General features: G+C 41.2%; 1 protein-coding gene across 1 annotated transcript in view; it reads right to left on the reverse strand.

The window, feature by feature from the left end:
* Positions 1-1,296: 1,296 nt before the first annotated feature.
* Positions 1,297-17,116, reverse strand: part of evlb (Enah/Vasp-like b) — a gene marked incomplete at its 5' end in the record, with an annotated part of 21,025 nt that continues 5,205 nt past the window's right edge. The window contains 10 exons of the mRNA XM_056234371.1: positions 1,297-1,678; positions 8,031-8,088; positions 10,349-10,409; positions 10,488-10,548; positions 11,282-11,315; positions 11,469-11,511; positions 11,662-11,762; positions 13,141-13,397; positions 14,195-14,247; positions 15,662-15,725. Coding sequence (XP_056090346.1) covers positions 1,641-1,678; positions 8,031-8,088; positions 10,349-10,409; positions 10,488-10,548; positions 11,282-11,315; positions 11,469-11,511; positions 11,662-11,762; positions 13,141-13,397; positions 14,195-14,247; positions 15,662-15,725 — 770 coding nt within the window. The remainder of the gene's footprint in view (positions 1,679-8,030; positions 8,089-10,348; positions 10,410-10,487; positions 10,549-11,281; positions 11,316-11,468; positions 11,512-11,661; positions 11,763-13,140; positions 13,398-14,194; positions 14,248-15,661; positions 15,726-17,116) is intronic.

Genomic DNA, 17,116 nt, shown 5'->3' on the forward strand with positions numbered 1-17,116 from the left:
CACACTTCATCCAACACATCCGTCACAGTTTTATTTCAGTTCTTTTCAAATGTCACATATATCTTTTATTTATTTCTTCTTTTTTCTTCTTCTTTTTTTTCAAAACCAGGAAGCACTTGGTCAAAAAGAGAAATCATAAAACGGAACAATACTTCACCATATCCTTGCAGCCAATAAACATTTTATTAACAACATGATCACAAATACTCCGGCGTTTCTTCATCAGACGGAAATAATAAAGGTTGAGATCCGACAAAAACTCTCATTCGGTGAGTAAATACATATTTCTATGGCAAAAAAGATAAAAAAAAAACTTTTTAAAAAAATGTACTGAGAGGTAACGAGAAATTGAGAATCTTTTTTAAAAAGCAAAGGAAAAAAATTAAGAGCAATAAAAAATACTAAAAGTGATGTGCAATTATTATTATTATCATTTTTATTATTATTATTCATTCCTACGTCTACCTACACTACCAGTCAAAAGTGAGATTTTTAATGTTTTTAAAAGAAGTCTCTTCTGCTCACCAAAGCTGCATTTATTTGATCAAAAATACAACAACAACAACAGTAATATTGTGAAATATGATTATAATGTAAATAAGCTGTTCTCTATGTGAATATACAGTAAAGTGTAATTTATTCCTGTGATCAAAGCTGAATTTTCAGCATCATTACTCCAGTCTTCAGTGTCACATGATCCTTCAGAAATCACTCTAATATGAGGATCTGATGCTCAAGATACATTTATGATTATTATCAATGTTGAAAAACAGTCATATACATTTTTGTTTCAGGATTCTTTGATGAATAGAAAGTTTAAGAACAGCATTTATCTGAAACAGAAGCTTTTGTAACATTAAACACTACCGGTCAACAGTTTGGGGTCAGTAAGAATTGCTTTTGGGGGAAATAAATATAAGAAATTAATACTTTTACTCATCAAGGATGAATTAAATTGATCAAAAGTGACAGTAAAGACATTTATAAAGTTACAAAAGATTATATTTCAGATAAATGCTGTTCTTTTGAACTTTCTATTAATCAAAGAATCCTGAAATAAAAATGTAAATAACTGTTTTCAACACTGTTAATAATCATAAATGTTTCTTGAGCATCAGATCCTCATATTAGAGTGATTTCTGAAGGATCATGTGACACTGAAGACTGGAGTAATGATGCTGAAAATTCAGCTTTGATCACAGGAATAAATTACACTTTACTGTATATTCACATAGAAAACAGTTATATTTAATTGTAATACTATTTCACAATATTACTGTTTTTTGTGTATTTTTAATCAAATAAATGCAGCTTTGGTGAGCAGAAGAGACTTCTTTAAAAAACATTAGAAATGTTGAACGGCAGTGTACATGAAAACACTACTACTACAGCTATAATAATAAAAAAATAATAATAATGCAGAGAAAATGAACAGAACAACACCTCATAAAAACACTTGTGTAGTTTCTTCAGTTTCTTCCAGAGAACAGTAAGTCAGTGCAGTGTCCTTCGCCGCGTTAGCGCCGCGTTAGCATTAGCGTCTGTGGGCTTTAATACGGCGTAACGTTCTCCTCTTCTTCTTCTTCTTTCTCTTCCTCTTCCTCGGCTACAGTGGGTTTGGCTCTCGGGAAACATGGACATTATGTCGTGCTGATTCTACTGAGTTCATGTCTAATGGCTGAAAAACAAGAGCAAACGCCGTCAGTTTCCCAGCGATACGCTCAGGGTTTGAAATGAACACGCCAAAGGCGGGTAAATCAACTGTGGTCATCATGATATATTAAATACAGCGTATTACGCAGATTTAGCGCAAATTTAAACTCGTGAGTCATCATGATATATTAAATACAGCGTTTTGCGCAAATTTAGCGCAAATTTAAACTCGTGAGTCATCATGATATATTAAATACAGCGTTTTGCGCAAATTTAGCGCAAATTTAAACTCGCGAGTCATCATGATATATTAAATACAGCGTTTTGCGCAAATTTAGCGCAAATTTAAACTCGTGAGTCATCATGATATATTAAATACAGCGTTTTGCGCTGATTTAGCACAAATTTAAACTCGTGAGTCATCATGATATATTAAATACAGCGTTTTGCGCAGATTTAGCGCAAATTTAAACTCGTGAGTCATCATGATATATTAAATACAGCGTTTTGCGCAGATTTAGCACAAATTTAATCTCGCGAGTCATCATGATTTTAATAAATACAACGTATTACGTAGATTTTGCGCAAATTTAAACTCGCGAGTCATCATGATATATTAAATACAGCGTTTTGCGCAGATTTAGCGCAAATTTAAACTCGTGAGTCATCATGATATATTAAATACAGCGTATTACGCAGATTTTGCGCAAATTTAAACTCGCAAGTCATCATGATATATTAAATACAGCGTATTGCGCAGATTTAGCACAAATTTAAACTCGCGAGTCATCAAGATATATTAAATACAGCGTATTACGCAGATTTAGTGCAAATTTAAACTCGCGAGTCATCATGATATATTAAATACAGCGTATTGCGCAGATTTAGCACAAATTTAAACTCGCGAGTCATCAAGATATATATTAAATACAGCGTATTGCGCAGATTTAGCGCAAATACTCAACTCGTGAGTCATGATATATTGAATACAGCGTATTGCGCAAATTTAGCACAAATTTAAACTCGCGAGTCATCAATATATATTAAATACATTGTATTGCGCAGATTTAGCGCAAATACTCAACTCGCGAGTCATGATATATTGAATACAGCGTTTTGGGAAGATTTAGCACAAATGTAAACTCGCAAGTCATCATGATATATTAAATACAGCGTATTACGAAGATTTAGCACAAATTTAATCTCGCGAGTCATCATGATATATTAAATACAGCGTATTACGCAGATTTAGCATACATTTAATCTCGCGAGTCATCATGATATATTAAATACAGCGTTTTGTGCAGATTTAGCGCAAATTTAAACGCGAGTCATCATGATATATTAAATACAGCGTATTACGCAGATTTAGCACAAATTTAAACTCGCGAGTCATCATGATATATTAAATACAGCGTATTGCGCAGATTTAGCACAAATTTAAACTCGCCAATCATCAAGATATATTAAATAGAGCGTATTACGCAGATTTAGCGCAAATTTAAACTCGCGAGTCATCATGATATATTAAATACAGCGTATTGCGCAGATTTAGCACAAATTTAAACTCGCGAGTCATCAAGATATATTAAATACAGCGTATTGCGCAGATTTAGCGCAAATACTCAACTCGCGAGTCATGATATATTGAATACAGCGTATTGCGCAGATTTAGCACAAATTTAAACTCGCGAGTCATCAAGATATATTAAACACATTGTATTGCGCAGATTTAGCGCAAATACTCAACTCGCGAGTCATGATATATTGAATACAGCGTATTGGGAAGATTTAGCACAAATTTAAACTCCCAAGTCATCATGATATATTAAATACAGCGTATTTTGCAGATTTAGCACAAATTTAATCTCGCGAGTCATCATGATATATTAAATACAGCGTATTACGCAGATTTAGCATACATTTAATCTTGCGAGTCATCATGATATATTAAATACAGCGTTTTGCGCAGATTTAGCGCAAATTTAAACTCGCGAGTCATCATGATATATTAAATACAGCGTATTACGCAGATTTAGCACAAATTTAAACTCGCGAGTCATCATGATATATTAAATACAGCGTATTACGCAGATTTAGCACAAATTTAAATTCGCGAGTCATCATGATATAATAAATACAGCGTATTACGCAGATTTAGCACAAATTTAAACTCGCGAGTCATCATGATATATTAAATACAGCGTATTACGCAGATTTAGCGCAAATTTAAACTCGCGAGTCATCATGATGTATTAAATACAGCGTATTACGCAGATTTAGCACAAATTTTAACTCGCGAGTCATCATGATATATTAAATACAGCGTTTTGCGCAGATTTAGCGCAAATTTAAACTCGCGAGTCATCATGATATATTAAATACAGCGTATTACGCAGATTTAGCGCAAATTTAAACTTGCGAGTCATCATGATATATTAAATACAGCGTATTACGCAGATTTACCTCAAATTTAAGCTCGCGAGTCATCATGATATATTAAATACAGCGTATTACGCAGATTTAGCACAAATTTAAACTCGCGAGTCATCATGATATAATAAATACAGCGTATTACGCAGATTTAGCAAAAATTTAAACTCGCGAGTCATCATGATATATTAAATACAGCGTATTACGCAGATTTAGCGCAAATTTAAACTCGCGAGTCATCATGATATATTAAATACAGCGTATTAGAAGATTTAGCACAAATTTAAACTCGCGAGTCATCATGATATATTAAATACAGCGTTTTGCGCAGATTTAGCGCAAATTTAAACTCGCGAGTCATCATGATATATTAAATACAGCGTATTACCAGATTTAGCACAAATTTAAACTCGCGAGTCATCATGATATATTAAATACAGCGTATTACGCAGATTTAGCGCAAATTTAAGCTCGCGAGTCATCATGATATATTAAATACAGCGTATTACGCAGATTTAGCACAAATTTAAACTCGCGAGTCATCATGATATATTAAATACAGCGTTTTGCGCAGATTTAGCACAAATTTAATCTCGCGAGTCATCATGATATATTAAATACAGTGTATTACGCAGATTTAGCACAAATTTAAACTCGCGAGTCATCATGATATATTAAATACAGCATATTACGCAGATTTAGCGCAAATTTAAACTCGCGAGTCATCATGATATATTAAATACAGCGTATTACGCAGATTTAGCACAAATTTAAACTCGCGAGTCATCATGATATATTAAATGCAGCGTATTACGCAGATTTAGCACAAATTTAAACTCCCGAGTCATCATGATATATTAAATACAGCGTATTACGCAGATTTAGCACAAATTTAAACTCGCGAGTCATCAGGATAAATTAAATACAGCGTATTACGCAGATTTAGCGCATATTTAAACTCGCGAGTCATCATGATATATTAAATACAGAATATTGCGCAGATTTAGCGCAAATACTCAACTCGCGAGTCATCATGATATATTAAATACAGCGTATTACGCAGATTTAGCGCAAATACTCAACTCGCGAGTCATCATGATATTTTGAATACAGCGTTTTGCGCAGATTTAGCACAAATACTCAACTCGCGAGTCATCATGATATATTAAATACAGCGTATTACGCAGATTTAGCACAAATTTAAACTCGCGAGTCATCATGATATATTAAATACAGCGTATTACACAGATTTAGCACAAATTTAAACTCGCGAGTCATCATGATATATTAAATACAGCGTATTACGCAGATTTAGCACAAATTTAAACTCGCGAGTCATCATGATATATTAAATACAGCGTATTACGCAGATTTAGTGCAAATTTAAACTCGCGAGTCATCATGATATATTAAATACAGCGTATTACGCAGATTTAGCACAAATTTAAACTCGCGAGTCATCATGATATATTAAATACAGCGTATTACGCAGATTTAGCGCAAATTTAAACTCGCGAGTCATCATGATATATTAAATACAGCGTATTACGCAGATTTAGTGCAAATTTAAACTCGCGAGTCATCATGATATATTAAATACAGCGTATTACGCAGATTTACTGCAAATTTAAACTCGCGAGTCATCATGATATATTAAATACAGCGTATTACGCAGATTTAGTGCAAATTTAAACTCGCGAGTCATCATGATATATTAAATACAGCGTATTACGCAGATTTAGTGCAAATTTAAACTCGCGAGTCATCATGATATATTAAATACAGCGTTTTGCGCAGATTTAGCACAAATTTAAAACTCGTGAGTCATCATGATATATTAAATACAGCATATTGCGCAGATTTAGCGCAAATTTAAACTCGCGAGTCATCATGATATTAAATACAGCATATTGCGCAGATTTAGCGCAAATTTAAACTCGCGAGTCATCATGATATATTAAATACAGCGTTTTGCGCAGATTTAGCACAAATTTAAAACTCGCGAGTCATCATGATATATTAAATACAGCATATTGCGCAGATTTAGCGCAAATTTAAACTCGCGAGTCATCATGATATTAAATACAGCATATTGCGCAGATTTAGCGCAAATTTAAACTCGCGAGTCATCATGATATATTAAATACAGCGTTTTGCGCAGATTTAGCACAAATTTAAAACTCGCGAGTCATCATGATATATTAAATACAGCATATTGCGCAGATTTAGCGCAAATTTAAACTCGCGAGTCATCATGATATATTAAATACAGCGTATTACGCAGATTTAGTGCAAATTTAAACTCACGAGTCATCATGATATATTAAATACAGCGTATTACGCAGATTTAGCACAAATTTAAACTCGCGAGTCATCATGATATATTAAATACAGCGTATTACACAGATTTAGCACAAATTTAAACTTGCGAGTCATCATGATAAATTAAATACAGCGTATTACGCAGATTTAGCGCATATTTAAACTCGCGAGTCATCATGATATATTAAATACAGAATATTGCGCAGATTTAGCGCAAATACTCAACTCGCGAGTCATCATGATATATTAAATACAGCGTATTACGCAGATTTAGCACAAATTTAAACTCGCGAGTCATCATGATATATTAAATACAGCGTATTACGCAGATTTAGCGCAAATTTAAACTCGCGAGTCATCATGATATATTAAATACAGCGTATTACGCAGATTTAGTGCAAATTTAAACTCGCGAGTCATCATGATATATTAAATACAGCGTATTACGCAGATTTAGTGCAAATTTAAACTCGCGAGTCATCATGATATATTAAATACAGCGTATTACGCAGATTTACTGCAAATTTAAACTCGCGAGTCATCATGATATATTAAATACAGCGTATTACGCAGATTTAGCACAAATTTAAATTCGCGAGTCATCATGATATAATAAATACAGCGTATTACGCAGATTTAGCACAAATTTAAACTCGCGAGTCATCATGATATATTAAATACAGCGTATTACGCAGATTTAGCACAAATTTAAACTCGCGAGTCATCATGATATATTAAATACAGCGTATTACGCAGATTTAGTGCGCGAGTCATCATGATATAATAAATACAGCGTATTACGCAGATTTAGCACAAATTTAAACTCGCAAGTCATCATGATATATTAAATACAGCGTATTACGCAGATTTAGCACAAATTTAAACTCGCGAGTCATCATGATATATTAAATACAGCGTATTACGCAGATTTAGTGCAAATTTAAACTCGCGAGTCATCATGATATATTAAATACAGCGTATTACGCAGATTTACTGCAAATTTAAACTCGCGAGTCATCATGATATATTAAATACAGCGTATTACGCCGATTTACTGCAAATTTAAACTCGCGAGTCATCATGATATATTAAATACAGCGTATTACGCAGATTTAGTGCAAATTTAAAACTCTTGAGTCATCATGATATATTAAATACAGCGTTTTGCGCAGATTTAGCGCAAATTTAAACTCGCGAGTCATCATGATATTAAATACAGCATATTGCGCAGATTTAGCGCAAATTTAAACTCGCGAGTCATCATGATATATTAAATACAGCGTTTTGCGCAGAATCTGCTCATATCTGGCTTACTTGAACACACACGTCACTACGCTACAAGTAACGATGCTCTTGGTCAGTTGCATTGAAGCAATAGTGAAGATTAAAAATCATTTGGTTATTCGTTGTTATTTTCCAACATCCTACTTTTTTTAAACAATTTTTTGTATTGATCTCTCCACCTAAAACACATTTTTGGTTAAAGGATGAAAGAGGGAGGATGACAGGATTTTGTTTGAATAAGAAATGAATGTATGAAATCCAAATTTTATAATATATAAAAAGTTCATTTCAAACCCTGAATACGCCACATAAAACCCACAAGAACTCAATCCACGTACCATCAATGATCTCATCCTTCACCTTGTGCAGTTCCCGGACGACCTCCTCCAGGATCTCCTGTCGAAGAGAACACGTGTGTGTGTGTGAGTACGAGCGCAGAAGAGAACACGTGTGTGTGTGTGTGTGTGAGTACGAGCGCAGAAGAGAACACGTGTGTGTGTGTGTGTGTGAGTACGAGCGCAGAAGAGAACACGTGTGTGTGTGTGTGTGTGTGTGTGTGTGTGTGTGTGTGTGTGTGTGTGTGTGTGAGTATGAGCGCAGAAGAGAACACGTGTGTGTGTGTGTGAGAATGAGCGCAGAAGAGAACACGTGTGTGTGTGTGTGTGTGGGTGTGTGTGTGTGAGTATGAGCGCAGAAGAGAACACGTGTGTGTGTGTGTGTGTGTGTGTGTGTGTGTGTGTGTGTGTGAGTATGAGCGCAGAAGAGAACACGTGTGTGTGTGTGTGAGTATGAGCGCAGAAGAGAACACGTGTGTGTGTGTGTGAGTATGAGCGCAGAAGAGAACACGTGTGTGTGTGTGTGTGTGTGTGTGAGTATGAGCGCAGAAGAGAACACGTGTGTGTGTGTGTGTGTGTGTGTGAGTACGAGCGCAGAAGAGAACACGTGTGTGTGTGTGTGAGTATGAGCGCAGAAGAGAACACGTGTGTGTGTGTGTGAGTATGAGCGCAGAAGAGAACACGTGTGTGTGTGTGTGAGTATGAGCGCAGAAGAGAACACGTGTGTGTGTGTGTGTGTGTGTGTGTGTGAGTATGAGCGTAGAAGAGAACACGTGTGTGTGTGTGTGTGTGTGTGTGAGTATGAGCGCAGAAGAGAACACGTGTGTGTGTGTGAGTACGAGCGCAGAAGAGAACACGTGTGTGTGTGTGTGAGTATGAGCGCAGAAGAGAACACGTGTGTGTGTGTGTGTGTGTGTGTGTGTGAGTATGAGCGTAGAAGAGAACACGTGTGTGTGTGTGTGTGTGTGTGTGAGTATGAGCGCAGAAGAGAACACGTGTGTGTGTGTGTGAGTATGAGCGCAGAAGAGAACACGTGTGTGTGTGTGTGTGTGTGTGTGTGTGTGTGTGAGTATGAGCGTAGAAGAGAACACGTGTGTGTGTGTGTGTGTGTGTGTGAGTATGAGCGCAGAAGAGAACACGTGTTTGTGTGTGTGTGTGTGTGTGAGTATGAGCGCAGAAGAGAACACGTGTGTGTGTGTGTGTGTGTGTGTGAGTATGAGCGTAGAAGAGAACACGTGTGTGTGTGTGTGTGTGTGTGTGAGTATGAGCGCAGAAGAGAACACGTGTGTGTGTGTGTGTGTGAGTATGAGCGCAGAAGAGAACACGTGTGTGTGTGTGTGTGTGTGTGTGTGTGTGTGAGTATGAGCGCAGAAGAGAACACGTGTGTGTGTGTGAGTATGAGCGCAGAAGAGAACACGTGTGTGTGTGTGTGAGTATGAGCGCAGAAGAGAACACGTGTGTGTGTGTGTGTGTGTGTGTGTGAGTATGAGCGCAGAAGAGAACACGTGTGTGTGTGTGTGAGTATGAGCGCAGAAGAGAACACGTGTGTGTGTGTGTGTGTGAGTATGAGCGCAGAAGAGAACACGTGTGTGTGTGTGTGTGTGTGTGTGTGAGTATGAGCGCAGAAGAGAACACGTGTGTGTGTGTGTGTGTGTGTGTGTGTGTGTGAGTATGAGCGCAGAAGAGAACACGTGTGTGTGTGTGTGTGTGTGTGTGTGAGTATGAGCGCAGAAGAGAACACGTGTGTGTGTGTGTGTGTGAGAATGAGCGCAGAAGAGAACACGTGTGTGTGTGTGTGAGTATGAGCGCAGAAGAGAACACGTGTGTGTGTGTGTGAGTATGAGCGCAGAAGAGAACACGTGTGTGTGTGTGTGTGTGTGTGTGTGAGTATGAGCGCAGAAGAGAACACGTGTGTGTGTGTGTGTGTGTGTGTGAGTATGAGCGCAGAAGAGAACACGTGTGTGTGTGTGTGTGTGAGTATGAGCGCAGAAGAGAACACGTGTGTGTGTGTGTGAGTATGAGCGCAGAAGAGAACACGTGTGTGTGTGTGTGTGTGTGTGTGTGTGTGTGTGTGTGTGTGTGAGTATGAGCGCAGAAGAGAACACGTGTGTGTGTGTGTGAGTATGAGCGCAGAAGAGAACACGTGTGTGTGTGTGTGAGTATGAGCGCAGAAGAGAACACGTGTGTGTGTGTGTGTGTGTGTGTGTGAGTATGAGCGCAGAAGAGAACACGTGTGTGTGTGTGTGTGTGTGTGTGAGTATGAGCGCAGAAGAGAACACGTGTGTGTGTGTGTGTGTGTGTGTGTGAGTACTGATCTGTACCTGTTTCATCCTGTCGAAGTCTAAGGCGTCGGAGTCTCCGATGCTCCCCACGGGACGAACCCTGCGGATGCAAACGCGTCACATGACCCCAGCGCATACAGTGTGTGTGACGGTAAAGCGTGTGTGTTCCTGCTCTCACCTGGACACCAGCGACGATCGCTCGGCAGAGTTCGCTCGGTCCCACGGCTTCTTCACTCCATCTGCACACACACACACACACACACACACACACACACACACACACACACACACACACACACACACACACACACACACACACCATACATAGTAAAGCTTGGCAGATTATTGCTGAAGGGAAAGTTAAAAAAAGTTTTTACATTTTTACATTTATTTTTGTGTAAAACGCAAAAAATACTATTTTCAATTTTTATATGAAATATATATTTTCTAAATCACGTTTTACTCTAAAACTGCAAGACAACCAAAGCCATAAAGCTGAGCAAGTGTGTGTTCCGCATGTGAGCTGATCTCTCAGTAAAGCAGCGTTCAGGGAGAGTGTGTTCGGCTGCAGTTCCAAACGCTTCCACTAGAGGAAACTCTCCATTCATTTCCAATGCGGCATTTCTGACCGCGAGGAGCACAAGTGGGACTATTGTTCACAGCACCATTAAACCTGTTCAGATCATGCCCATGATTTATGTGTGTGTTCACACAGCAAGAGCCAAAACCTTGTGCTAAGTTATATATCATTCCCATGTGTGGTCAAACCTGTCCGAGAACACCAGAGGTACACACACCAGTGTTTTGTTGGCCGGTACAGAGAGCAAAAGTTAGTATTATCATTCGTCTGCGTCCACCTTGGGGTGTTTCCTCGAGTGTAAGTGTGTGTAAGTGCCGATATCGGACACGGGTCACTGTTAAAGAAGAGATCTGCAGTGTAAATGCGGTTTATGATGAGGTCATGTCGTTTACCTGAAGCGTTCTGCCCACGAGAGTTCAGATCGTCCTGAAACACATCAGAATCATTCAAGGCAATAACACGGACAACAACAGCACAACCCCGCCATGTGCAATATTAATACTTCCATCATCCAACAACACGCAACAAAAGCCTGCATTTAAGATTCATATATTTGAATATGACTAATGGTTTACTCACGGTTTGGCTGTCTCCATCTTTCTTCTCATCCGCTGCTTTCCGTCTGTCATGGGAAATAAACAGAGGGTGTGTGTGTGTTTATATCTGATGTCTATATACACACAGTGCCGATGAGACGTGAGAGTGGGCGGAGCTTCTCAGCAGTGAGCTGTCCGTCATGATCTCTGGTGTGTGTTCGTGTGTGTGTCCTCACCTGCGTGCGAGCAGCGCGTTCATCTCCTCCATCAGGCCTCCGCTCCCGCCACTCGTCCGGTTGGCTTCGCTTTTGGCTCCGGAAGAGGAGTTCTCCTCGGGCTGAGGACACACGGCGCTCTCAGCTCAATCACTTCCTTCTTTAGGGATTTTATATGTAGATTTTTCATGCAAAATGTGGGATGTGTTTTTGGAGTTCTGGTTCTATACTCTACACTCTATTTTTTCTACCCAATACCTGGGTTAAGCCTTTTGGGTAAACTTTTTTGGGTTATTTTTTCAGTGTTTGAGTAGTTTTGTGTTACCAAGCTCCTGGGTCAGATGTAACAACCCAGTGTTTGGGTAGTTATTATGTTACCCAGATCCTGGGTCAGTGTTTGGGTAGTTCTTATGTTACCCAGATCCTGGGTCAGTGTTTGGGTAGTTCTTATGTTACCCAGATCCTGGGTCAGTGTTTGGGTAGTTTTTGTGTTACCCAGATCCTGGGTCAGATGTAACAACCCAGTGTTTGGGTAGTTCTTATGTTACCCAGATCCTGGGTCAGTGTTTGGGTAGTTCTTATGTTACCCAGATCCTGGGTCAGTGTTTGGGTAGTTTTTGTGTAAGTCAGATCCTGGGTCAGATGTAACAACCCAGTGTTTGGGTAGTTTTTTGTGTTACCCAGGTCTTGGGTAAGATGTAACAACCCAGTGTTTGGGTAGTTTTTGTGTTACCCAGATCCTGGGTCAGATGTAATAACCCAGTGTTTGGGTAGTTCTTATGTTACCCAGATCCTGGGTCAGAGTTTGGGTAGTTTTTGTGTTACCCAGATCCTGGGTCAGATGTTACAACCTAGTGTTTGGGTACTTTTTAAGTTCATAAGAAATGTTACCCAGATCCTGGGTCAATGTTTGGGTATTTTTGTGTTACCCAGATCCTGGGTCAGACTTAACAACCCAGTGTTTGGGTAGTTCTTATGTTACCCAGATCCTGGGTCAAAGTTTGAGTAGTTTTTGTGTTACACAGATCCTGGTCAGATGTAACAACCTAGTGTTTGGGTAGTTCTTATGTTACCCAGATCCTGGGTCAAAGTTGGAGTAGTTTTTGTGTTACACAGATCCTGGGTCAGATGTAACAACCTAGTGTTTGGGTAGTTCTTATGTTACCCAGATCCTGGGTCAGTGTTTGTGTAGTTTTTGTGTTACTCAGATCCTGGGTCAGATGTAACAACCCAGTGTTTGGGTAGTTCTTATGTTACCCAGATCCTGGGTCAATGCTTGGGTCAGACGTAACAACTCAGAGGTTGAGTTATTTATCACGTAAAAACCTACATAACCTTATTAAAAGAAGCATGTTTTAGAGCATTTCTTAATATAAAGAATCTTTTAAAATTCCCCGGATGTTAAAGGTTCTTCATGGAACCCTCGATGCTGATAAAGAAGCTGAATATGATCATGTTATATGTTTAGCAGTTGTTGTTGTGAGTGAGTTTCTGACAGACCCGATTGACGCGGCGCAGTTTGGCTCCGGCGATCATGGCGGCGAGTCCTGTGGGGCCCTGACCATCGTCCTGCGCGGCCCCGGGGCCCCCGTACCCACACACGGGCAAAGGGGGCGGGGGAGGGGGCGGAGCCCCGGCGGAGGGGGGCGGGGGCCCGGGCGGGGGGGGAGGCGGGCAGGGGCCACCCATCAGCAGCGGAGGGGGCGTGGCAATGGGCGGAGCTACAGACAGCACCGCGTGACCCTGAAACGGGGAACCTGGGGAAATAACACAGGAACGAGTAACTTGAGTTATGTAATCAGATTACTTTTTTCAAGTAACTAGTAAAGTAACGCATTACTTATAAATTTACAGCAAAATATCCGAGTTACATTTTCAAATAAGTAACGCAAGTTACTTTTTATTACATTTAATGACCGACAGCTCTCCTGTCCTCATGCTGAGAGAAATTGTGAGTAAGTGCAGAGGCGTTGTGGGTAGATATGATGGTTATTGTCGTTCTAGACTAAATGTGTGCATTTACTCGTCTCACTTGCACAAAAAAGATTCAGTATTCCTCAAAATTAATAAAATCAGTGAAATGCAAAATCAGAATAATACGCAAACCTCCAATAATTAAATGTTAAATAAAACAAATATTTGTATGCATTTAATCTCACTTTATTGACCAATGTTCTTGCTTCTGACCTTGGATGATTCAGTTTAACCATAAGCAGAAATGACTAGATTTTTTGTTTTTATTTGTGAAGTGTTAAAAATTCTTCTCCTTATTCTTCTGTTATCCAGAACAGCAGTGAACAGTCTGTACAGGAGTGAATCTGCATTTCCCTCAGCCTTTTTATTTAAATTTTGGTCTGAAACGACCTTTACATTTGCCCAAAAATAGAACTTTTTTGTTATAAAAAAAAACAAGCCTAGCCCAGGCGAGAAAAAGTAACGCAAAAGTAACATAACGCAGTACTTTTCTTAAAAAGTATATTGTAATGCATTTCTTTCCCCCAGCCCTGACAGTGCGAGCGTCCTCGATCAGCGCTGTCGCTCCAGGATCTCCTACCTGAGTTGGACGATCGTCTCTCCCGCTCGATATGCGCCTGCATTTCCATTTGCCTGCAGACACAGAAACACACTGAACCTTCCCACCATGCACTGCACACACACTGCGAAACTGTCAGGTTTCATGTAGGATTTGAATTATGCTATCAAGAGAAATCATGATAAAATGCATTGTGTCATATTTACACTATATGGCAAAAGTTTGGATTAATTAAGATTTTTTAATGTTATTGAAAGAGTCTCTTCTGCTCATCAAAGCTGCATTTATATGATCAAAACACAGTAATATTGTGAAATATTACAATTTAAATTAGTTATTTTCTATGTGAATATACAGTAAAGTGTAATTTATTCCTGTGATCAAAGCTGTATTTTCAGCATCATTACTCCAGTCTTCAGTGTCACATGATCCTTCAGAAATCACTCTAATATGAGGATCTGATGCTCAAGACACATTTATGATTATTAACAGTGTAGAAAACAGTCATATTTCTGTGGAAACTGTGATACATTTTATTGTTCAGGATTCTTTGATGAATAGAAAGTAAAAAAAAACAGCATTTATAATCGCATAATCATGTATTCATTATAATAAGAAGACATTGACTCGAGGGACCCATAATGCATCAGTAGAATGGGTCAGGAACATTTCTGATCGAATAATGAGCCTGACAGCATCAGATATCAGATGAAGATCGATCAGATCTGGAAGCGTATGACACAGATCTGCTCAATACACAGAGATGTGGAGCGACTCAGATGCATGATGGGACGGTGGAAGAGCTGACACAGCATCATGATAATGCATCCGCTGACCACCAGAGGGCGCCTGTGTGCGTGCGCTTCATCATATCACATTTATAGTGCCCTGTAATGCTGTTTTAGAGGCTCTTACAGCAGGTTCTCATGCATGTAAAGGTCAAACACACTTTATTCCCTCATAATCTCCACTGCAGCTTCAGCTCTTTCTTTCACGCTTCCATCAAGGATTCGCTCTCTCTAAACCCCGCCTCTCTGAGAGCTGCTCTGCTCTGATTGGCTAGAAAGCAAACGCTCATTATCATATCTGAATCTCAGCTCTTGATCACAGGGATACGAACAGTAACGATGGCGTGGGTTTCACCGTATCAATCTCAGAAAACAGCGTCTCCTCGACACGAACAACACGAGCCGAACTCTTCCAGTCTCAGATACACTAGAGTGTTTGAGGGCGGAGCTAAGAGACGCTGCTCAGCCAATCAAGACCGCATTATGCAAATTAGTTACAAACCTACACAGGTTCATGAATTACTCGTTTTAGTTTAGAATCACGTCTTTCCTTTAGGAGACAAAAACTTTTTTGACATTTATCTTTGATCTGTGAAACTTTTACATTCACAAACAGCTTTATTACACTCTACATGAAAGGAACTATCCGTAAAGCTGTAATATATTGCAGTGTACGTGAATATGGTGCATTGAATCCTACCGTCTCTGCACCTCGAGCTCCTCTGTGTTCGGGCCGTTCTGGAGCTGCCGCTGAACAGCTGGACCTGAAAGAGACACACAAGCGTCAGGAACATAGCGGCGTCAGTGCAGCGAGTTTGAGCGTAAACAGGAACAGATATCTGCAAACGGGGTCCGAAAAACAAACTTAATCCCGTCGGCAGAATGTTTATCTCAGTTCAGATCGATCATGCTGGAGATGAAGAGTCCCGAGCTGAGGACAGATGAAGCTCATCACGACTGAAGCGCTTACACCTATAAACACACGACAGCTAAACACACCTTTACAGGAGCACATCTGATGACGAGGGTGTGTGACGTGCGGCGGGTGACGAGTGTGTGACGTGCGGCGGGTGACGAGAGTGTGACGTGCGGCGGGTGACGAGAGTGTGTGACGTGCGGCGGGTGACGAGAGTGTGTGACGTGCGGCGGGTGACGGGAGTGTGTGACGTGCGGCGGGTGACGGGAGTGTGTGACGTGCGGCGGGTGACGGGAGTGTGTGACGTGCGGCGGGTGACGAGAGTGTGACGTGCGGCGGGTGACGAGAGTGTGTGACGTGCGGCGGGTGACGAGAGTGTGTGACGTGCGGCGGGTGACGAGAGTGTGACGTGCGGCGGGTGACGAGAGTGTGTGACGTGCGGCGGGTGACGGGAGTGTGTGACGTGCGGCGGGTGACGGGAGTGTGTGACGTGCGGCGGGTGACGGGAGTGTGTGACGTGCGGCGGGTGACGAGAGTGTGTGACGTGCGGCGGGTGACGAGAGTGTGTGACGTGCGGCGGGTGACGAGAGTGTGTGACGTGCGGCGGGTGACGAGAGTGTGTGACGTGCGGCGGGTGACGGGAGTGTGTGACGTGCGGCGGGTGACGGGAGTGTGTGACGTGCGGCGGGTGACGAGAGTGTGTGACGTGCGGCGGGTGACGGGAGTGTGTGACGTGCGGCGGGTGACGAGAGTGTGTGACGTGCGGCGGGTGACGGGAGTGTGTGACGTGCGGCGGGTGACGGGAGTGTGTGACGTGCGGCGGGTGACGAGAGTGTGTGACGTGCGGCGGGTGACGGGAGTGTGTGACGTGCGGCGGGTGACGGGAGTGTGTGACGTGCGGCGGGTGACGGGAGTGTGTGACGTGCGGCGGGTGACGAGAGTGTGTGACGTGCGGCGGGTGACGAGAGTGTGTGACGTGCGGCGGGTGACGGGAGTGTGTGACGTGCGGCGGGTGACGAGAGTGTGTGACGTGCGGCGGGTGACGGGAGTGTGTGACGTGCGGCGGGTGACGGGAGTGTGTGACGTGCGGCGGGTGACGAGAGTGTGTGACGTGCGGCGGGTGACGAGAGTGTGTGACGTGCGGCGGGTGACGGGAGTGTGTGACGTGCGGCGGGTGACGGGAGTGTGTGCGGGTGACGAGAGTGTGTGACGTGCGGCGGGTGACGAGAGTGTGTGCGG

The sequence above is a fragment of the Rhinichthys klamathensis genome, unplaced genomic scaffold (genome assembly GCF_029890125.1).
Source record: "Rhinichthys klamathensis goyatoka isolate OS25496 unplaced genomic scaffold, OSU_Roscu_1.1 h1tg000394l_1, whole genome shotgun sequence".
Classification (NCBI taxonomy): Eukaryota; Metazoa; Chordata; class Actinopteri; order Cypriniformes; family Leuciscidae; genus Rhinichthys; species Rhinichthys klamathensis.